This window comes from Hyaena hyaena, unplaced genomic scaffold, assembly GCF_003009895.1.
Source record: "Hyaena hyaena isolate Hyena2069 unplaced genomic scaffold, ASM300989v1 scaffold_108, whole genome shotgun sequence".
NCBI lineage: Eukaryota > Metazoa > Chordata > Mammalia > Carnivora > Hyaenidae > Hyaena > Hyaena hyaena.
This window is the reverse complement of record NW_024080741.1, coordinates 2,674,121-2,698,451: the sequence shown is the minus strand read 5'-3', so window position 1 is coordinate 2,698,451 and position 24,331 is coordinate 2,674,121. Positions and strand designations below refer to the sequence as shown.

The following is a 24,331-nucleotide window of genomic DNA, read 5'->3' as shown; positions in this document are numbered from 1 at the left end:
TGCCACTGAACTGTACACTTACAAATGGTTAAAAAGGGTAAACTTTATGTTACATATATATTTTATCATACATACCTTTACCCCACCCCTTCTTGCTTTCACACCTCAGCACTTGATCAGTATGCGTCCCATTCTCCACCAAAGTAGTAAAAAAGATCCTAGGATACCAGTCCTCCATTCCTCTCCAGCTCTATGGGAAGAACCTAGTAAAGCACTTGATCCCACATTTAGTACCCAACAGGTGCTCCATCCATGTCTGCCATATTCTCCATGAAGCTTCCAAAGGGGCCCAAAATAAGAAGCAACCACTAGAGCAGGAAGTGGTTAGAGCAAAGGTGGGGAGGGTGGCGCAGGGCATGGACACCCACAGAAGTAAGGGAGACTCTGTAGGGACCCAGCAAAGCCACAGCAGTGGGGCTGCTGAGGGGAGATGAGCAGTCAGAATTGTAACTGGGGCCTGAGGACAAGATCCAGGGTCCACCTTGCCAGGACCTTGCTTCCCCAACAAGTAAAAGAATAAGAGGAATCACTGTGGCCTTGCAGGCAAGGCTGCAGGTAAAGAGTGAGTATCAGGTGCTATGAGAGCCCTACACTCCCCAAGGCGGTAACTCACAGGACACGTGTTCAGTCCAGTGGAGCTGAGTTGAACAGTGTCCTCCCACCCCCAGAATTCTTGTCCACCCAGAAGCTCAGAATGTGACCTTATTTGGAAACAGGAAACTGAATTAGTTGTGAAAAGTATCCCTAGAAGAGGTCAAGACGCACAGGGAAGATGGCCGTGGGACAACAGAGTCACGGACTGGAGTGATGCAGATACAAGCCAAGGAAGGCCACGGATTGTGGGCAATCCAGAAGCTGAGGGAGAGGCCAGAACAGATTCTGCGTCAGAGCCTCCCAAAGGAACCAACCCTACAGACACCTTGACTTCAGACCTCTGGACCCCTGAACTGTGGGAGAACAAATCTCTGCTGTGTTACGCCACCAGTCTGTGGTCACTTCTCACAGCAGCCCTCTGAGATGAATACAGCCAGCCCCCACAAACCCCTTTACTGTGTTGGGGGGAGGGGCACCAATGCTAGATGGTCAAGAAGGAACCTGAATGGAATCCTCTGGGGGTGGGTGCCTGGCCTGGAGCCATTTTGTTAGGAGCCAGGGCAGGGCCCTCTATCGTTAAGGGTGCCAACCAGTTACAGAAATACTCCTACCTCTTGCCCAAGACCAGAGTTTCAAGCTGAGGGTCCCGGGAGACTTTCCACTGGGAATGGAAGTCTGACCTGGGCCTTCCAACAGCTATTCAGTTTTTGGTTTTGTTTTACTTTCCCACATAATCTCTCTTCCATCCAAAGGTCAGCAGAGCCTCAGGCAGACTGCTTGGTCCTTCCCACATGGCTAGTGGACATAAAGTATCTCTGTATGTTCTGCATCCTCGGCCACTCACAAAGATCAAGCCTTTCCAGATCACTCTGAGCTCAATGGGACCTTTCCTGAGGGAAAGGTCTACAGCACTCTGCTTGCCCCTCTCCTAGAACACTCCACATCTGCCTTGACGCACAGATGTGTGTGCTCACCTCGCCTACCCCCACCATACTGTGAGCAGGGGCCAGCTTCTTCCCCGCTTAGGCCTGGCACACAGAAGCCTCATGACTGAGTGAGTGCATGAATGAAGGAACAAATGAGTCCAGTAAGCACCTTCCTAACCTCCCTTCAGTCAAGGTGGGGAGCTGGGAGCTGATGGGGCACCTGCCTGGGGAACAGCTTACAGGATTGTCCCAGTCGGCTCTGGAGGGGAGGAGGTATTCTTCCCCTTTCCCAAGTCTTCTACTACCGCAGCCTCTCTCCCACTTAAAGGCTTCTCCTCACACACCCTCCCATGCCTTGGGATCCCAGGTCAGCGGAAGCGGCGTCTGCCCGATAGAGGCCCAGTGGTCCTTCCCCCTTCTGTTACTTGCAGAACCCCAGGTTGCTGTGCCTGGCCCCTCGCCTGGGCCCTGTTTGCAGTGGTGGACCACGAGGGCAGGGGCCCGCCACCCCACCCCAGCAGGCTCCTTACCGTACATCTTGCCCTCGTCCGAGAGGATGATCTTGCGGCGGCCACAGGGCGGGTAGATGGCCAGGGCCTCCTGGAAGCTCTGCTCAATGTCTGGACTCCACACGCCCTCCGCATCATTGTCGATGGGCTTGTCCAAGGCCTGACTGCCCCCAGAGACGGTGCTCCCCTCAGGGGAGTTAGGAGGGCTCCACTCGTTGGAGGTAATGGTGCCGGCCTTGCCCTCCAAGGCTCCGCTTGGAGGAGCGCCCGTTGGACCTGTTTGGGCAGAAACCCCAGTTTCGGTGTAGAACCATGTGGCCATGGCACAGGGCACCCCGGGGAGTGCCAGTGCTGGGGTTACTTGCCCTTCCCTGCTTGGCCACCCACAGCACAGGGGTTCAGAGGGGAAAGGGCAGGGACCCAGGGTGTAAGGAGTGAACTGAAAGATCGGGGAACATCAGGAGGCCTGGGGCAGGTCACTCCCCCTCTGTGGACCCCAGCTTTCCGCCCTGTTAAGCGAGACACACACGGAAGGCGTCCTCTGAGCACAGCCCTGAGAACCCAGGCAGGGAGGAGACGTAGGCGATAAGGACCGAGGACCAACAGACGTTCTCACATTCAGTCAACTGGGGACCAGAAGGACGTAAATTTTGTCCACCAACGGAAGAAATGTAAAATAGTAACCACTATGGAAAACAGTATGGAGGTTCCTCAAAGAATTAAACATAAAACTACCATATGATCCAGAAATTCCACTTTGGGATATACATCCAAACAAACTGAAATCAGGGTCCTGAAGAGGTATCTGTACACCCAGGTTCACAGCAGCATTACTGACAATAACCAAGAGGTGGAAGCAGCCCAAATACCCATGGATAGATGAACAGATAAACCAAATGTGGTATATACATAAAATGGAATATTAATCACTCTGAAAAAGGAGGAAAAGTCTGTCACATGCTACAGTGTGGATAGGCCTTATGGACATTATGCTGAGTGAAAAAAGCCAACCACAAAAAGACATATGCTATAGGATTCTACTTATATGGGATATCTAAAGTAGTTAAGGGGAGCCTGGGTGGCTCAGTCAGCTAAGCATGGGGCTCTTGATTTCAGCTCAGGTCATAATCTTGCAGTTAATGGGATTAAGCTCAGCACCAGGCCCTGTGCTGACAATGTGGAGTCTGCTTGGGATTCTCTCTCTCTCTCTCTCTCTCTCTCTCTCTCTCTCTGCCCCTCCCTGGCTGATGGGTACACGCTCTCTCTCAAAATAAAAAGGATAAAGTTAAAAAATAATTTCAAAATGAAAGAACTCTAAGCTAAAGGAATAAGTAAATGAGCTGTTACTACAGTAACCCTGGGAATCAGTGGGGAGTTGATCTTAGTACTGAGGCCACTGGGTTTTAATGACTATTCGGATGACAGTGCTTAGACCTGACAGATACAGGGAGGTTGGAACTCAGAACTATACCTCAATCCTCAGCAAAAAGACAGAATACTGACAAAATACAACAAGGAAGATTGTCTGTCTGCCTAAGTCCTAGGTTAAAAAAAAAAATCCTAAATATTTGTAACCAAAGTCCTGCCCTTCCCTTAAGTGGATTTGAGATTTGAATTTTACATTACTCAGAAATTCCTAGCCAATTCATTAATAATAAGTAGTGGCCCATGGCCATGAAAAATCTCTGAAAAGACAGTCTTAACCCATACTGCAGAGAATTTCCAAAGATAAAATCTTGCTAACGAGGTTTTCTAATGCAAAATTACAACACAGAAGAAAGAGGAAACAATCTACCATGATCAAGATTCAATAGGATTAGAGCCCAAGAACTAGAGATAACTGAACTGTCAGATAATAACTATTATCTAGTGGTATTTCAAATAATTATTGACTTAAACAAGGAACTCCAAACATAAAGAATTAGACACAATCAAAAAACACAAAGCAGACTAGAAAAAGAACCAAATAGGATATTTAGAAATAAATATTTTAGTCACTGAAGTTAAAACTCATGTTTAACTTAGGTTAACAGCACATGAGATATAGCTAGAGAAAGAACTGATAACCTGGAAAATAGATCTAAGATATTACTAAGAAATGTATTTTTGTCATGATGATAAAGAGCAAGGAAAACAAAATAAGGCACTTCAACATACCTGCAATTAGCATTCCAGAAAGAGAGAATACAGAAAATGAAGTAGAACAACATTTGAAAAGATAATGGCAAGGAAATTTTTCTCGAAAGAATGAAACACATGAATCCTCCAATTAAGGAACAATATTGAATCCTAGCCAGAATAAATTCAAATAAAATATACACATATTGTAAGGACACTGCAGAACACCAAAAACAAAGAATAGATCTTAAAAGCATCCAGAGTGAAGAATGACAAATCACCTACAAGGAAAGGACTATGACATTACTGTATATACAGATAGTGGACTTCTCAACAATAGCACAGAAGGATCCGATGTAAAGTCTCCAAACTGTTGAGGGAAAAATAACTGTTAACCCAGAATTAAAAACCCAACCAAAATATCATTCAAGAGTAAACATTTTTAAAAAAGCATTTTTAGACAAAGATGCAGAGAATTTACTACTAACAGACCCTCACTAAAAAAAGAAAAAAAAACAAGAAAAAACCAGTAAAGGAGATATTTTTTTAAGGGAGCTTCTAGGAAAAATCTAAACAATATTAACTATATAAAAACAATAACAACAATGATGGTGACTAAGTTTGGTCATGTAATACACACACGTACATGTATGCACATATAAGAAAAGCCATATTTCTGAACCATAAATTCAGAAGATGCATCTGCTAAAACTCCAGAGCCAGTCACAATAAAAAATACTTAGCAAATTCTATAAACAAAGAAATTTCCTTGAATGTGACAAATGGCACCTTCCAAAAACCTACTGGATGTTGTAATTTATAATAAGAACTGTGTATCTGGTCTTTGTCCCAGTTTCTAGCACAGAGCTCCTAAAACCCTTGGAATTTCCTAAGAGATGAGAGCGATAAAGGTGTCTTCTTATGTGAATGTGGTGACTTTTGGAATGCATCTAAGGATGAGGGCTGGTGGTCAGGAGAATTACCCATGTAATTAGAGGGTTGGAACCTTCAGTCCCATACCACCACCCCTTCTACAAAGTCCAGGGAAGGGAGAGGGACTAGAGGTTACATTAATTGCCAATGGCCAATAATTTAATCAATTGCATCTATGTAATGAAACCTCCATAAAGCCCAAAAGGAGGGGCTTCAGAGAGCTTCTGAGTTGTAACACACGGAGATTTGGGAAGAATGGCACCTACTTGTAGAGGTTATAAAAGTTCTACGCCCTCCCCCCGACCTTGCACTATGTATCTGTTCCATTTGACTGTTCTGAGTTATATCTTTTGTAATAAACCAGTAATCTAGTAAGTAAAGTGTTTCTCTGAGTTCTACGAGCCACTCCAGCAAACCAATCGAACCCAAGGAGGAGTTATTGGAACTTCCAATGTACAGCCAGTGATAACCTGGCCTTGCCACTGGTATCTGGGGCTGGGGGCAGTCCTGTAGGATAAGCCATTAACCTGTGGGATATGATGCTACCTCCAGGTAGACAGTGTCAGAATTGAATTGTAGGACACCCAACTGGTAACCCAAGAGGCTTGTAGGTTAGTGTAGGAACATTCTCACCCCTTCAACTCCACTCACACATACACACACTTTGGAACTGGTGACCAGAACTTTAACCTGCACAACGCTTACTGACTAAACACTAGAAGCATTAGCTTAAAGTCAGAAGTAAGATATTGATAGCACTTTCAACGTTTATACTCACTATCTATACTAGAGTCCTAGCTAACACAGTAGGACAAGAAAAAGAGATCTGAAGATTGGAAAAAAAGAAGTAAACTGTCATTATGATAAGGAATTACAATAGAAGACTGAAGAGATTTGACAAATTACCATTACATTCTTTGATATCAGAAGTAAGGTGTCATACTTTACTAATTTCTAAAAATGGAATATTTAGAAGCCAAAGTCATAATTTACCATATCTAACAATAGGTGAGACAAAATCATAATGATTTTGAAAGACATAAAATACCTAAATAAATGGAGAGGAAAACTGAGTTCCTGGATAGGAAAATAAAGATGTTGAATCTCTACCCAAAACAGTCATAATTTCAATGAAATTATGATTTAAAATTCCACAAGGTCTTCCACAAAACTTAGCAAGCAGATTCTCAAAATAGACGAAGAACAAAGACCATTCTCAAGATGTCTTAACTCACTATCTTCACCTTCCTTTCTTCTCTTTGGCCTCATATTCTGCCAGACTCATTCCCTACGTGTTTTCCTCAGGGCTCTGACCTGACCTCTCCTTTCAAAAGCCCATACTTAACCCCTGGGGGATCCCCACCCACTGTACATTTCTGATTCCCCAATCTGCATGTCCTTCCTGAGTTCAGGCATACATGGCAACTGCTTACCAGGCAGCTCTAATCAGACTTCTCCGAAGCTCCTCAAACTTAACACGTCCAAAACCACATTTTCAGAGGTCCTGGTCCTCTTCCTCCCCTGTGTCTCTGGAAATAACACCACCATCCGCCCAGAGGCCAGAAATCTAAGAGTGTACTCTGACTTTTCCCTCTTATCTCCCTAAATAATTAACAACCACATCCTATCTCTCTCCTAAAAGTCTTCTTGAAGCCACTTCTCCATCTGAGCCTTAATCCAAGCTTCCCCTAGAGCTCACCTGGATGACTGTGCCAACCCCATGTAGACTCCATAATCTGCCACTACAGCCACAGTGAAATTTCTACAATGCAAATCTGATCATGTGATTCGTCTACTTAAAATCTCTCAATGGCTTTCCCATGATCTTACAGAAATTGGTATGTTCCACAACAGGATGTCATAAGGCTCTTCACCAGCTGATTCCTGCTCTCTTGCTTTACCTTCTAGGCATCCTCCATACTCCCTTCTTTGCACCTGCCCCCGATCCCCACAATCAATTATTCACCCTTGAAGCTCTTCCCCCATACCTGGAAGGGCTGCCCGCGGCCTTCCTCCCCATCCCTCTCTCACCTAACTCCTACCCATCTTTAAGGTCCAGAGGAAATGACATTTTCGGGAGGATAACCCGGGCCTCAGTCTGGATTAGGCACCCTCCTCTGAGCTCCAACAGGTCCCCGTGCTTTACATATCTGACCCCTCCATCTCCCACGAATGATGGGCCTCCACCATACCTCAGACTCCAAGAGGGTGGGGACAGTTGTCTTTCTCTACTGAGTCCTCAGCACATCGCACAATGCTGGGGCACAAAAGAATGAACACGTGAGTAGATACTTGCTATGTGTTTTCATGAGGTAATGATTTCTCTGTGGGGAAAATGAACCATTCCGTGTTTAGTGTCAGGAACCAAAAAAATATCAGTAAACGACTGAACTCTGGCACACCAGAGGGAGAGCTTGGGTTGTATGTTAATCCCTTTGGGACTTATTTTGGAGGTTTGTGAAATGAAAGTGTGATGTCTGGGGACCAAGAGACTGGTGCTGGTTCCAGTGTTATAAGCGACCGTATGACCACAGTCAAATTTGTCCATTTCTTAGATTGGGACCTAAGGTCCTTTCTGTCTACAGTGTCTGTGGCTCACATTCGCAGCCCAGACCCTCCCCTTCTTCTGGGACCTCTCCCACCATTCACCTGTGGCTCTGCTCAGAGAAGGCTGGAGAACTGATCTGCCATGGAGAGACAGCCCATATGCTGGTCAACAAGATCAGATGTTAACTAGTACGGGGCCCGATGCACAGTCAGTGCTCAGTAGGAGCTATATTCATTGTCACCATCATTATCTAAGCTACAAATAATGCCTCATGTAGAAGGTCTGAAGTCCTTTTTTTTTTTTTAATTTAATTTTTTTAGAAGGTCTAAAGTCCTAAAAGGACCTACCAGACACATATGCCTTAAGCTAATATTGATTAATGTTAATTAATAAATAATATTAATACTTAAAGTCTTGTATGGCCTGGCTTCAGCCTAGATTCTCTTCTGGGACCTGGCACTAAACACAAATGGATAGGCAGGCTGAGGGGGCTATGAAGGCCAGAAAGGAGAGGAGGAAAGGAGGGAGGCCCAACTTCCCTGGTACCACATGAACGCTTCCGAGGACTAGAGGCTGGGTCTCCGGGCCCTTCCTTCACCAGAGCTGAGCTAGACCAGCAGGTTAGCATGTTCAGTCCCTGTACTGGTTGGGCCCAGGGCAGCCCAGAGGAACACCAGGCCTGGGGAAGACCAGAGTCCTGTCAGATGCTGCCCCACAACTGAGGCTTCTGAGGACCTGTACTTTGTGTTCCCAAGATGGGGTCCATCCCAGGGGAAGCAGGGCAGGGGGTCACCCAAGGCCCCAAGCCCCGGGATTTGTTACTGAAGCTGAGCTGCTCCCAGCCCTGTGGCGCCCTGCTGCCCCCAGGCCATAGCTCTCACCGGCTGGCCTCTCCCAGTCCCACCACCCATGGCCCCAGGCCAGGCAGCTGCCTCCCCTCCCCAGGCAAACCACCCACACAGCCTAGGCCCTGCGGCTGGCAGAATGGAGGGTAAGCCAACACCAGTCCAGAGAAGGAGCTCCACTCCCCCTCCTCCCCCAAACCCTCCACAATGACCCCGCGGGCCTGCCAGGACGAGAGCGGGAGGGGAGGACAGATGGCACAGTTATGCCTGGGCCATGTGCCATGAACAGAGGCATAAAAATAATCCTTGGCTTGGCTTCCAGGGCCTGGCCTGGAGGCCCCTGGTTCTGCCCCCAGCCCCACCCAAAAGCCCACCAGATGGCCCACCCTATGCCAGCTCTGGGCCCAAACAACACTCAGCTCCACCCAGGGGACCACAGATGCCAATTACTCAGGAATTTCCAGAAGAATTAGAACTTACGGGCTTTTATTAAGATCTTTTTTTTTTTAAATGTTTTATTTATTTCTAGGAGAGAGACAGAGAGAGAGACAGCGTGAGCAGGGGAGGGCCAGAGAGAGAGGGAGTCACAGACTGAAACAGGCTCCAGGCTCTGAGCTGGCAGTCAGCACAGAGCCCGACGCGGGGCTCGAACCCACGAACCGCGAGATCATGACCTAAGCGAAAGTCGGACGCTTAACCGACTAAGCCACCCAGGCGCCCCGAGATCTTTTTAATAATGAGAATAAACTCCCTCAAAACACTTTCAGGGGAGGAAGGGGATCAGGATCCCCAGGTTATAAATGGAGAAACTACCGCTCAAGGAGGGCAAATGGCTCGCCCTGAGAAACCTGAAAAACAAGACTCGATGCACTGTAGTCCTGTCCCCTGCCTGCTCCAGGGCCGTGTGCTCCATCAAAATCCCCATCTCCTGCTCAAAAGCCCACCCCCTCAGTACCCTCCCATGGCCGTCAGGGACCACGAAGCTCTACCCTGCTCCCCCTAGCCTGCAGAACCTCCAAGATGCAACTCAACACCGGACAGTGCCTGGTCTGTGTTCACCTACTTCTCCACCGATCTGTCAGCTACCTGAGCACACAATTGTTTCTTATACATTAGCACAGCACCTCCCCCACCCCCACTCTCCTGGCTCAGTGTTGGGAATTTAGATGGATGTTACCCTGCTTTAGGTAGTTGTCAGTTATCCCACTAATTCCCTTTCCTCGGTCAAGAACAGATCTACCACTCATTTCCTTTTATCACAATATCTCTTAACTTGTTGAGGGTCAAAGCATATAACCTCCTCCCCGTGCTCCTGACCGCAAATCAGACGTGATAGAGACTGAAACTCAAAGCTATGAGACTTGCCTGGTGTCATCCAGAGTAAAGGAGGGACAATTCAGAGAGGCCCTGAATCTTCTGCCCAATTATAAGGGTAGAAATTGTTCGCTCTGCCCCTCCTCTCCCAACTGATTCCAAGAGCTCTGGGATCCAGGCTAAAGGTTCCAGCTCCATGAGGGTCCTCATGACCTGTGGGCCCTGACATCCTGCACACAGATGCCTCAGCTCTTACTCCGATGCTTCTCTCTTGAGGCCCACCTTCATCCCAACTTAACTGAGAACTGAGAGGAAAGAAAAAATGGGATTTCCTTGCAGAAGAACCATCCCAATCTCCCACTATATAAGTCTCAGAAGTATAAAGTTAGAGGAAGCAGAGGGAGTAACTAAAGTAATTTAGTCACCTTCTGCCTCAATCTGAAAACATGAGTCCTTCTTCAGGCTGGTGGGCTTAGCTGCAAGGCTTGGTAACCAAGGTCAGTGGAGTTACGTCTCTGAACCCCAGGTCCTTTGTCCAATCCACCATAGTTGTGGTTATAGAACATCTATGTTGGATAGAATGTGGATCCTTCACATCAATACATTTCAGAGCAGAGACAAAACCGAGTCCTCCCATCATTACCTCGGCTGTTGCCACTGGACTAGACTCTGGAGGTTGGGCCCAGCTGTACACGTGCCAAACGGTGTTCCACACACTGAAGCACAAGTACACGATACAGAGCTCTGTGCAAACTCCCTGACTTGGGGCGTTGGGGTAGGTCTCTAAGCCTTCCCTGCCCTGACCTCATTTCTTAGTAAGAACAGGAAGGGAAATCAGGAACAGCAGACCCAGACTCATTCCCACTCTTCCCTCCAGCCCCCTTAGCAACCAACCCCTGAACCCCGAGTTTACTCACAATGTCTTCCTGCTTAGGGTGGGCCTCCTTCCTGACACCAGTCCATTAATAACCATCTGCTGAGGGTGGGAGAAGTGGGGGGAGGTGGTTCAACTACAAGCTGAATAAGGTCTGAGGATCTAGTGTAGAATGTGGTGACTATAGCTGATAACACTGTATTGTATCATTGAAAGTTGCTGAGAATAGAGCTTAAATGTTCTTACCAAAAAGAAAGACATGAGGTGACAGATGTGTTAATTAACTAGATTGGGGGGGATCCTTTCACAATGTGTCTGAATATCAAATCACCACAATGCACACTTAAAACACCTTACATTTTTAAGTCAGTTATATACCTCAATAAAGCTGAAATCTAAAAAAACAAAAATACATTTTTTAAAAATCACCTGAGCACCTATTTGGGGGACTCAGCTCTGGAGAAATGGGCTTGGGTCCTCAGGGAACTTATACTTTACATGGGGAGTGGGGGAGGCTAACTGCTACAGAGGGGGAACAGCTTCCGAGGAATCAGGTAGACTCACAGCTCAAGCCAGGGCCCGCCACAGCCTCCAGCCCCACCCACATAGGCCTTAGGTCTGCACTACTCACTGGGCCTCCTCAGAGGTCTCTGCCCTGATTCTAGTTGATGTCTTCTTTACCATCAATAGCCTGCAATGTCTCAGGAACAGGGCAAGTTTACATCCCCCAAGGTGCCCAGAAGACTGGCTGCTTAGTTTAACGGCAGACGCTGGGAGATGGAAGGAGGAAGAGAGAACCCATCCTCCAGGCAGGGCTGAGCCTTGGCGGGGAGGCCCACCTCCCCAACACACAGGGCTGCTCCTCCTCTAGTGCACGGCCCCCATGCACTGGGCAGATGAACCGCAGGACTTGTTCAGGTGGCCCAACCCTCGCGGCAGGGAAGCCCAGCAGTGAAGAAAGCACCAGGACACTGAGGGACAGACATTCTGCTCACCAAAGAAAGAACGATTTTCATATTAAGACTAGAAGGTACCATTTTTACATACCCACTCTGTGCCTGGCACTGGGCTAAGCACTTGACTAGAATATCTCCTCCAATCCGCCCAACACCTCTGTGAGGAGGCTGGTACCACTCACTTCAGATGATGATGCTGGGGCCCCCTGACTGCAGTGCTGCGCCCAAGCCCCAAAGCTCTAAGTGGCGAGGCTCAGTCCCTCCCCCTCCAAGCGGCCTCCTGCCCACCACAATGCTGCCTGGAACTCTGCCAACAGTTTGATGAACAGGAGGCAGAAGTGGTCTGATTCTACAGCATGTGGGATTTAAGTTAGATGTGAAGAGTAACAGGGACAGGTACCAGCCCTAGGATGGACCAGCTAAGGGGAGCTAGAGACGTATGGGCCCCCACAACCCCCACAGCCTCTGGCAATGTCCCAGCTGGGAGAGGTGGGCATTCCAAGGTTTGTGTGAGTGAAGAAAACCCCAGAAGAGAAAGTTGCCCTCCACCTTACAGGTACATAGACTAGGGCCCTAAGAGGTAAAACAACTTGCCAAAAGGCCCCACGGCTCATTAAAACTGGGACTAGAACTGGGGCGCCTGGGTGGCTCAGTCAGTTGAGTGTCCGATATCGGCTTGGGTCATGATCTCTCGGTTTGTGGGTCTGAGCCCCACGCCGGGCTCTGTGCCGACAGCTAGCTCAGAGCCTGGAGCTGTCTTCGGATTCTGTCTCTCTCTCTCTCTCTCTCTCTCTGTCCCTCTCCTGTTTGCTCTCTCTCTGAAAAAATTAATTAATTAATTAATTAATTTAAAAAAAAAACTTGGACTAGAACTCAGTCCAAAGCTCAGCCCCGTGCTTTCTTGCCACACAAGTGCAACTGCCATGACCATCACCTGGATGCCTCTCAAAGAGGAGAGAGTTGGCTCCTAGGAAGGAGGGCAGCAGGTGACCCACAGGTGGGTAAGCAGGTTCCTCAGCCAGAAAGATCGCTCCTTCCTGTTTTTCACTCCCCATAAGGGCTTTAGCCCTTTGAGTCTTTCATTGATTCATTCAAAACTGTGTACTGAGCAACTACTATATGCCAGGCATTGAGTACAAGGTCACAAATGACATAGTCCTTCCCTCAACATCATTCAGCCTAGTGGGTGCAGGGGTCCAGAGTTCCCGTGAATATTCTTATTATTCACAGAACATTCAAAAATTCTGTATTTGCAAATCCGGCTACTTACTAAAATCTATAATTCCTACATCAATACCTGTAGTGCTTCTGTGGTTATTTGCAGATATGCACATGCTCTGCAGAGCCAAAAATGTGAGTTATCGTCACACACGTTCCCACCTAAGGTCGAACAAGGCTGCACTCTGCTTTCTGGCCCCAGCTCTCACATTGTCCACAAGTGCCCCTTTCACTGTCTATTCAGCACCACTTTTTTTTTTTTTTTTTTTTTTTGCAATGTTATGCTTTTTGCTACTGTTTTCACAGTTTGCCATGGCCCCAAGTACAGTGCTGCAGTGCTGGTTAGGGTTCCTATGTGCAGGAAGACTGCTCTGTGCCCTGCAGGGAAGACAAGTGAGTTGATAAGCTTCACTCAGGCGTGACTAATACTGCTAGGGCTGTGAGTTCAATGGTAATAAATCTGTAACATATTTTCCTAATTTTTTTAATGCTTATTTATTTTTGAGAGAGACAGAGCATGAGCAGGGGAAGGGAGGGGAGAGAGGGAGACACAGAATCTGAAACAGGCTCCAAGTTCCAAGCTATCAGCACAGAGCCCAACATGGGGCTCGAACTCACAAGCCGTGAGATCATTCCCTGAGCCAAAGTCAGATGCTTAACTGACTAAGCCACCCAGGCATCCCAAATCAGTAACATATATTCAATAAGGTGTCTTTGAACAGAAACATACAAAAAACAAAGTCTATGAATTAAATAGTTGAAAACACTGCATTAGATGCTCATAGGGACCTAATAAGAATCAGGTGTACCCATGGAGGGTAACAGATTAAACAATTATAGATGAATATCTTAAGGGGAGTGGGTAGGATTTTAATAGATGCTCTTCTCAAGGCCTTGGGAATACCACATCTAGTGAAGATAGAAGAAACATCAAAAGGTAGAAACAACCCAAACAGATGGATGGACAAACAAAATGTGGCATATCCATACAGTGGAATATTATTTAGCCTTAAAAAAGGAATAAAATACTGACACAGTTTACAACACGAATGAACCTTGACAACGTTAAGTGAAATAAGCCAGTCACAAAATGACAATTCCACCAATTTTACAACCATTTTTTAAGCGCATCGGGAGACAGAAGGGAAAAAGATGAGGACAGAGAAGGGGATTAGGAGACACTTCTGGAGACCTGGACCCAATATACAGGAGACACAGGAAAAGGGCCTAGTTATAGCTAGAAGTGAAAGAGACAAGACAGCAGCATTTGGGGTCATAGGTGGGGAGTCCCTAGGGAGGGAAAGGATGGAGAGGGAACAGAGGAGGAGAAAACAACCTAGCGAAGAACTGGACCTGCATTTCTTAGTCTTACACTCAGCTGAAAAGAACTGGCCCCAGTGTGACTTTCGGAGGCTGGCCAGGGCTTGCTGAGGTCTGAAATAATGAATACATATCATATTTTTATTATAAAAATAATAAAACTGCACAAAACCTGGGTGTCCCCCAGGTTGTACCCCAGGAACAGCCCCCCTAGCGCTGAGGAGCGCCGCTTCCCCTGCAACACACACACAAGGCCCTGGGGAAAGCATGGCACCAGCCTGGTCCACTGGGGAGCAGCTTCAGAGTCGTACCACCTGAACGAAAACCTCCCTCTTACCAGCTGTGCAGCCGATCGGGAACTTACGTCACCTCCCCAAAGCTTGTTTCCTGATCTCTCAAACAGGGGTGAGGAGACTGGCCTGGCAGAGATGAAGGACTGAGACAAAACGGGTAGAGAGACTGGAGCGCAGCGCGGTGTGTGAACCACCATCCTCACTGACTGGTTCAGTGTGAAGACACCGATCACACCTTGTTCCCCGGCGGAACAGGAGTGGGGAAGGGTGAGGAAAAGGGCAGAGGATTACACCCACCATCCCACGGCATGAGCGCGCATGGAAGGGAGCACTCACTGAAGGCCAACCCACCAGGCCAGGAGCGGGGTGCCTGCTGGGGCTCTGGAGCCAGGGCCACGGCTCAGATCCCGGCCGGGCCTCCAACTGCCCAGTGTCCCCAAGCAGGCTGCTCGACCTCTCTGAGCGTGTCCCTCTGAAAATATTCCAGTGGTAATACAGTTACCTCCTCATGACACTGTTGCGAGGATTGCGTTCAATCGTGTCCACAATGTGCGGGCATGGAAGCTGGCTCTCGAGAGGGCTCCTCAAACATTTGGGGTTCTTGGCAAGATGGCGATGGGGGGCCAAGAACCAGGATGAAGAGTTTCTCTGGGACGCAGTGAAGAGAGAGGCAGGAGGGATGAGGGGCACTGGAGGAGGGAAGTGAAGAGGAAGCAGGCGGGTGGGAGCAGCCTCAACAGGGAGGGGCAGATAAGCAGATACAGCCCCAAATCCTCAGCCCCATTGGGGAGCACAGGCTCTACCCATTCCGCAGGCGGGTGCAGCAGGGTAAATAAGGACAGGGATCCAGCTTCCCAGGAACTCAACCTGGGATGCTGCCCCGGCCACCCCTTCCAAGCAGCCAGGGACGTGGGTGTCTGTGGGCCTGGCCCTAACACATCCAGGAAGTGGGTCACAGCAAGTGGGTAGCCGCAGGCCTCTACTCCCCACCCCTCCCCCAGCACCGGCCCCTGAGCTACTCAAGGGGCTGGTGACGCGGTGATGGGGCTTTAGGTCCCTGCAACAGTGCCTGCACAGAAGGCCTTCCGCCAAACAGGTTCTTGAAGGAAGGCAAACCTTGCTCCAAGCTCAGCCTTGCCACGGACCCGCTTCCCCCATCTGGACCTCGGTGTCCCCACCCACACAAAGAAAAGGTGGGGAAGTGGAATATCATTCAGCGATAAAAAGAAATGAGCTATCAACTTACCAAAAGACACAGAGGAATCATATTGCTAAGCAAAAGTCAATCTGAAAAGGCTACACGCATACTGTATGATCACAACCACAGGACATTCCGGAAAAGGCAACCCTGAGGGGTATGTGGAACACAGGGGCGGTTTAGGGCAGTGAGACTATTCTGTATAATTCTATAATAGTGCAGAGAGGACATCCACCTGTCAGAACCCACAGAAAGCACACACAAAGAGTGAACCTCAATGTGAACTATGGACTTGAGTTCATAATAACGTATCAGTACTGGCTCATCAATGTAAAAAATATGTTGCACCAGTACAAGATATGTCAATAATATGAGTAAGAGGAGAAGGGAAGAAACTCTGTACTTTCTGCTCACTTTTTCTGTAATCCCGAAACTGCTTGAAAATAATAATGATACATGGGTGCCTGGGTGGCTCAGTCGGTTGAGCATCCAACTCTTGGTTTCGGCTCAGGTCATGAGCCCATGGTTCGTGAGTTTGAGCCCAACACTGAGCTCTGCAGTGACAGCACAAAACCTGCTTGGGATTCTCTCTCCCTCTCTCTCTGCCCTTCCCCTACTCTCTCTCTCTCAAAACAAATAAATAAACTTAAAAAATTTTTAAATAATAATAAAAATACAAATAAAGGAATGGGGGAGGTTAGGCTATTAGTTTATTTTTTTAAGTATATCTATTTGAGAGAGTGAGTAAGTGGAGGAGGGGCAGCGAGAGACAGAGACAGAGACAGAGAAGGAGGGACAGAAAGGGAGAGAGAGAATCCCAAGCAAGCTCCATGCTGACAGCATGGAGCCCAACATGGAGCTCAAACTCTCATGAACCATAAGATCATGACCTGAGCCAAAATCAAGAGTTGGACGACCCTTAACCAACTGAGCCACCACCCAGGCACTGGCACCACCCCCCCCTTTTTCTTTTAAGATAAGAAGAGTAAGACTTGCACTTCTTTCTCCTTGGGGCCTTTCTTCAGGATTCTAAAATAAAGCAAAGGTCAGGAAGGTTCTCGAGAGGCAAAAGTACTGAACCAAACTAGCTGACGTCACCTTAAATAGGCCTGTCCTCTGAGAATTTAGACCAGGGCATCTGGGTGGCTCAGTCAGTTCAGTGTCCAACTGTGGCACATGTCATGATCTCAAGGCTTGTGAGTTTGAGCCTCGCCTTGGGCTCTGTGCTGACAGCTCAGAGCCTGGAGCCTGCTTCGAGTTCTGTGTCTCCGTCTCTCTCTCTCTCTTCCCCTCCCCTGTTCTCTCTCTCTCTCTCAAAAATAAACATGAAGGAAGGAAGGAAGGAAGGAAGGAAGGAAGGAAGGAAGGAAGGAAGGAAGGAAGGAAGGAAGGAAGGAAGGAAGGAAAGAAGGAAAGAAAGAAAGAAAGAAAGAAAGAAAGAAAGAAAGAAAGAAAGAAAGAAAGAAAGAGAGAGAGAAAATTCAGATCTCAAAGTAGACCCCAGAGCTGGAGAGTCTCCGCCTAACAGACTTGCCACTGAATCCTATCAAAGACTGACTCTCCCTGGGCACTGGCACAACCAGTGTCCGTACAAGAGCCCAGTGTGCTGCTCAACAAACGCTTGCTTTGCCCAGCTTTGGGTGGGTTTGCCCCAATCAGCTGTTTTGCCAAAGACACACATGTTGTACCTCACCCTGCCAGGACCCGAGGGTGTGCCACACTGGGCCCTCAAGCAGCACAAGGCACCGAGGGTAGGGACTCTGGGTGCACACCTAGCCCAGGCAGGAGCTCGCAGTGCTGGGGAGCAGCCCTCCAGGGTCCAGAGCATCAGGGAGCCACGGGGAGCCTATAGGGCCATAGAGGTAGCCAGGCAGCCAGCCTCAGCAGCTGCGGGAAAGCAGCACCCGTCTTCAGCTCTGCCCCACTCCCCACCTGTGGGCCTCTGGAAAAGGTGTACATCTCTGGAAAAAGCCTGCCCCTGGGAAGAATGAAGGCTCTAGCACTTGGACAGTAAGTACCATACAAAAGCAAGGGGCAGGTTGGACTGGACTTGGACAAGAGGCAAGAGGTGGCATCTATGTACCTTGGTCATCTTTCATAGAAATGTTCTGTCTCAGAGCCACTCTGCCGGGTCAGGGACAGAGATGCTGATCACAAGGCTCTGGGGATTCTAATGGCCCAAAGCCCTCACCTTAGGCTGAGGTCACCATCATGGAGAACCCAGACTGACCCAGAAAACTCACTGCACTGATTCTCTCTTGCACCAGCCACGCTCCTAGCCGGTGGCTTACCCCTGCGGGCCCAGTAATCATTCCACCTCCCATTCCAGAATGCAGTGGCCATCCAGCTTGGAAACAAGGCCATGTAAATGGTTGGTACCCAGACTGGGCACAAGCGTTTGTTGTTCTGGATGGGGCCGGCCCAGCGTGAGCCAGGGGCCAGGAGGAGCCAGTCAGGGAAGGTACCTACAAACTAAGAAGCCACCTGCACCTCCTATTCAGAAGTAGACTCCACGTCAGGTACTAAGCCAGGAACAGAACTCCAGAGAAGGCCCTGTTCCTTCCTCCTTTCCTCTTCCTACATCATTCTGCCCTCTATGCCCTCTGGGCCTCACCTCTGCCTCTGAAGAAGGCCAACGCTCAGGGCATCAAACTCTTTCCTTGCTTTCAGAGTCCCTCACACGCACCATCTTCTTTCGGAGATTCTCTCCTTAAATGAATTTTCTCCAAAAATTTGTAAATCACACATTTGACAAGGGACTTCTATCCAGAATATTAATGAGCTCTCAAAACAGAACCATCAAAAGGAGAAACAGGCAAAAGATTTGGTAGACATTTCATCAAAGAAGTTGTATAAATGGCAAATTAAGCACCCCAAAAAAGTTCAACATCCTTAGTTTTAAGGAAATGCAAATTAAGGGGCACCTAGGGGGCTCAGTCGGTTAAGCGTCCGACTTCAGCTCAGGTCATGATCCCACGGTTCGTGGGTTCGAGCCCCGCGTCGGGCTCTGTACTGACAGCTAGCTCAGAGCCTGGAGCCTGCTTCAGATTCTGTGTCTCCCTCTCTCTCTGACTCTCCCCTGCTCATGCTGCCTCTCTCTCTCTCTCAGGAATAAATAAAACATTAAAAAAAATTTTTTTAAGGAAATGCAAATTAAGACTCCGATGAGCTACTACGACACACCTATCAGAATGTCAAGACAAAAACAAAGTCGACAAGACCAAATGCTGTTGAAGATACGGAGCAACAGAACTCTCCTGCTTTGCTGATAGAAAGGCAAAGGGCATACTTTGGCACACAGTTTGGCAGCTTCTTAAACCACTGCACATATACTACCACGTGACCCAATAATCCCTCTCCCAGGTGTTGATCCAAGAGAAAGGAAAGCCTTTGTTCACACAAAAACCTGTACACAAATGCCGACAGCAGCTTTATTCAAAATCAACAGAGGCTGGAAACAAGAAAAAAGTGAATGGATAAACACGCTGCAGTGTGTCCATATAATGGAATACTACACGGCAATAAAAAGGAACAAACTATTGATGCACACAACGGTATGAATCGAGGTATCATACTGAGTGAAAAACAGACGCAAAAGCCCCATACTGTGTGATTATCCGTCTGATATTCCCGAAAAGGCACAAAGACAAGAGTGGACAGCTCCATGTTCTCAGACGGCAGGCCCGGCGGGGGAGGGGAGACGCAGATGCACAGCCCGCAAAGGGGGGCAGTGTGAGGACATCTTTTGGAGGGGATGGAGCCCTTCTGTATCCTGACCATGGTGGGGAATCCCAATGCTTTGCATTTATCAAAACCCACAGAACCGTATGCCAAGAAGAGTCAACTTTGCCGTATGTGAATTTAAAAATAAATTTTTTAAAGCTCCTTCTTTTTCTGCCCAGAGGACCTGGCTCAAATCCACCTTACTCATAAAGCTCCCCTGTTTCCACTCCTCTAATTATTTCATGACCATGACCCTGAAATCGCTATTTTCTGTCCTCTCACCTATATTTCTCCCTCTCTACCTGTTTCTCTCTCTCTCTCTCTCACACACATACACACGCACACGCACGTGCGCGCATGCGCAGCTATCAAAACTCTACCCATCCTTCAAAGTCAGCTCAAGTGCCTCCTCCTCTGAGAAGCCTTCCCTGACTCCTCCCAGCCCCATCAGAATGAATCACCTTTACCAGGCACCCGCTCGGCACTAGTTCATGCTTCCAACTAGCCCTTCTTTAATCTTGCAGGTGTTCAGTATTCACTATTCAGTCCACCTCCCCTGCAGGATCCCAAGCCCCTCGAGGACACGGACCAGGTCTTCCATTCCCCATCTCCCCCAGTGCCCCTGGCACAGTGCCAGGCACACAGTGGGTGCTCTGTGACCACTGCAGGCTGTCTGAGGACACGTGCAGGCGGAGGGGGCTGATGCCAAGAGAGGCAAGCCGGCAGCGTCCTGAGGAGGGTACGAAAGCCACCAATACAGCTCTGCCTTCTCTCCTGCATAAGCAGCAAGACTACGGCTTAACCCTCCAAGTGCTGGAAGCGACCTCACCCCCATTCCAACATGAGGTCATGAAATTTACGATGGAGCATTTGGGGGACGCTTTTGTTTCTTCCACACCACCCAGCACATTTCCAAGCCCCAAGCAGGACAGATGCTCAGGACATACCTGTCGAAGGATGGGAGCCTGTCTTATCATACGGGTACTGCCAATTTCTTCTCACTTCCAGAAGACAGGACCTCTTTGCAGCAATAGTACATGAGGTCCATCTGATCTGAAGGCAATTTCATTTTGTAGAACTTCCAGGTATAGGCACAGCCTACCAGTAACATATAGGGACACTCCAGGATTGGGTTTTTCCCAGAGTATTGCTGGCTTCTCCCTCCAGAGTTTAAGGGCAATTTATGGGTCATTTATTTGGTAAACACTTAGATGGTATTTAGTATATGCCAGGCAAAAAAAAAAAAAAAAAAAGCTAAGTATATTACAAATACTAACTAATGCAATCTTCATATCAACAAAAGGTTTGTCCTATTAATATTATTTTCCTCATTTTGCAAAAGAGGAGAATAAGATACTTTGCAGTTAGATGACTGTTCAAAGCCACACAGCTTGATATAAGTGGCAGAAAAGGGATTCAAACCCAGGCAGGCTGGCTGTAATGCTATTCTGTCTAAACATGAGCCACTAGCCACACGTGGTCACTCAGCACTTGAAGAGCAGCTACTCCAAATTGAGATGTGCTCTTAAGTGTAAAATGCACGCTGGAATCCAAACACTTTGTAGGAAAGAAATGGAAATTGTCTCATTAATATTTTTTCACTATTGATGGCACATTTAAACTATATTTTAGACATAGTTGTTTAACTTTTTAAAAAAATTTTTAAATATTTATTTATTTTTGAGAGAGAGAGAGAGAGAGCAAGTAGGATAATAATAGAGAGACACAGAATTGGAAGCAGGCTCCAGGCTCTGAGCTGTCAGCACAGAGCCCTATGTGGGGTTAGAACCCATGCACCAAGATCATGACCTGAGCCAAAGTTGGACGTTTAACCGACTAAGCCACCCAGGTGCCCCAAGACATAACTGTTTAATAGAACATATTAGGGGCGCCCCTAGCAAGCTCAGTCAGTTGAGTGTCCGACTTCGGCTCAGGTCATGATCTCGTGGTTTGTGAGTTCAAGCCCCACATCGAGTTCTGTGCTGACAGCTCAGAGTCTGGAGCCTGTTTCAGATTCTGGGTCTCCCTCTCTCTCTGTCTCAAAAATAAACAAACATTAAAAATTTTAAAAAAAAAGAAACAAAAAAACAGAACATATTATTAGAATTCATTTTACCAATTCTCTTTTACTTTGTAAAAGTGGCTCCAAGAGAACATAAAATTATGAATCTGGCTTACGTTGTATTTCTAGCAGGCGGTCCGGGTCTGGAGTCTGTGCTTATAGCCACTACCCCATGCTGTGCTCATATTCCCCTGCCCCAACCTCAGGGGTGCAGCCTGTCCCTAACACGTGCTCATTCAGCTTGTCCAAAGGTGAGGGGAGCTAGGCCGTAACTCCCACCTCTCCCCATCCTGTCTCCTCCAACTGCTGGGACTGACCCTTCCCACCCCACATCTCTCAACCTTGATTCCAGCTCTGGAGACAGCTTATCTTTACCTCCTTCCAGCAGGAATCCCAGAAGGTCAAGGTGCTCATCACCATGGGCAATCCCCACCTGCTGCATATAGAGAAACTGAGGCTCAGGACCACGAGGAGGAAGCAGAAGCCCTAGAGGTCATCTGGTGCAATCTCCCACCCACTGAAGAAATCTCCTCCAAAGCAGCCCTGGCAAGTTCTACCTACATCGTTCTACATCACAAAATTCTACGTACATCTATGTTGTACTACAGAGTGAAACTGACTTCAGATCTCTTGGACCTGATCTGCTATTGCTGCAAAGAGGGACTGCCTTCTGGCAATGAGAAATGGCAGCACCTTGAGGACTGCAAGGTTCCAAACCCCTCCACCCCCCATCTCCCCTCTAAGACACTCACAATATCTGCAAGCTCAGTACTGAATAAGTCAGAGTGTATCTACCCTCCAAAACCAGACAGGGCTCTCAGTGTGGCCAGAGCACCACGGAGCCTAGCAGACTAAGGTTTTCCTTGATGCAGACCCCACCACTCCACTAGCCCACACAGCCTCAGGGTTTAACAGGGTGATGGGAAGAATCAGGTTGACCTAGGTTCAAACTCCAATCCCAGCTGGGTAATTGGGTACTCAATCTGGGTAACTTTTCTCCTCTTTTGTAAAGCAAAGGTTTAAAAAAAAAAAAAAAAAAAAAAGGGAGCACCTGAGTGGCTCAGTCCATTATAGGTCTGACTCTTGATTTCTGCTTGAATCCATCATCTGACAGTTCATGAGTTTGAGCCCCACCTCAAGCTCCAAACTAACAGTGCAGAGCCTGCTTTGGATTCTCTCTCTCTGCCCCTCTCCTGCACTCTCTCAATCTCTCTCTAAAATAAATAAATAAACATTAAAAAAGAGCCGCCTGGGTGGCTCAATTCATTAAGCATCCGACTTCTGCTCAGCTCATGATCTCACGGCTCAGGAGTTCAGGCCCCATGTCGAGCTCTGTACTGACAGCTCAGAGCCTAGAGCCTGCTCCAGATTCTATGTCTCCCTCTCTCTCTCTGTCCCTTCCCTGCTCACACTGTGTGTGTCTCTCTCTCAAAAATAAATAAACATTAAAAAAAATAATAACAGGGCATCTGGCTGGCTTAGTCAGTAGAGCCTGTGATTCTTGATTTCGACGTTGTGAGTTCAAGCCTCATGTTGGGTGCAGAGATTACTTAAAAATAAAAATTAAAGGGGCACCTCAGTGGCTCAGTTGGTTAAGCATATGACTTAGTCTCAGGTCATGAACTTGCAGTTGGTGAGTTCGAGCCCCACATTGGGCTCTGTGCTGACAGCTCAGAGCCTGGAGCCTGCTTTGGATTCTGTGTCTCCCTCTCTCTCTGTTCCTCCCCAGCTCATACTCTGTCCCTCTCTCTGTCAAAAATAAAGATTTAAAAATTTTTTTGAAAATAAAATTCTTTTAAATTAAAAAAAACAAAAACAAACCAGCACACCCTATCTCACAAAGGTGCCATGAAAATTAAATGAAATGATGTAGGCAGAAATGTCTAGAATAAAGCTTGGCATGTGGTAAGCACTTAATAAATAAATGCTCATTTCCCAGGGCACCTGGGTGGCTTAGTCTATTAAGTGTCCGACTTTGGCTGACTTTGGCTCGGGTCATGATTTCACCGTGCGTGGGTTCGAGCCCCTCATCGGGGTCTGTGCTGACAGCTCAGAGCCTGGAACCTGCTTCATAGTCTGTCTCCCTCTGCCCCTCCCCCACTCATGGGTGCACGTGTGCTTTCTCTCTCTCACTCAAAAATAAATAAACATTTAAAAATGTTTTAATAAATAAAATAAATGCTCATTTCCCTTCCCCTGCTTCATAAACCAAAATCCCAAGTTTTTTTTCCACAAGAATTGACAGTAAGTTCCTACTCTATACATATATAATTGATGCTCTAAACTTAAATGCAGGATTTTACATTCATATCTATTAGAGTTCATTTTGAGATAAGTATATGTATTTAGCATCACTCAATGTCAAGTGATTTTAATGACCAAAAATTGAACACAATTTTTTAAAATATTAAGGAGTGTATAGTTAAAAAAATTAAGGTATATTCTTATGAGGTAATATTATCCAGATCCTTACAACTATGGCTTTAAATTATTTTTTATGATAGGGAACATTACTCACTATATAATATTCAGTAGGGAAAAAAAATCAAGCTAGAATACAATTGCAATTATGTTAAAATACACAGATTTATTTGCATAAACACAAATTTGGAGGTATATATGCCAAAATATTAACTGTGCTCACCACTGAGTTCTGGCATCATGTACAATTGTTTCCTGTTTAATTTATAAAAGTTTTATACAATGAGTATGTAGTAATTTTAACAGAACAGGGAGCCTGGGTGGCTCAGTCAGTTAAGCGTCCGACTTTGACTCAGGTCATGATCTCACGGTTCGTGGGTTCAAGCCCCGCATCAGGTTCTGTGCTGACAGCCAGCTCAGAGCCTGGAGCCTGTTTCAGATTCTATGTCTCCCTCTCTCTCTGACCCTCCCCTGCTCAC

At 47.3% G+C, this 24,331-nt stretch overlaps 1 protein-coding gene across 3 annotated transcripts in view; it reads right to left on the bottom strand.

The window, feature by feature from the left end:
- TEAD4 (TEA domain transcription factor 4) overlaps nucleotides 1–24,331 on the bottom strand; it is a 66,045-nt gene that overhangs the window by 37,138 nt on the left and 4,576 nt on the right. For all 3 annotated transcript variants that reach the window (XM_039236334.1, XM_039236333.1, XM_039236332.1), the window contains exon 2: nucleotides 2,051–2,305. In XM_039236334.1, the coding sequence (XP_039092265.1) occupies nucleotides 2,051–2,305 (255 nt within the window). The remainder of the gene's footprint in view (nucleotides 1–2,050; nucleotides 2,306–24,331) is intronic.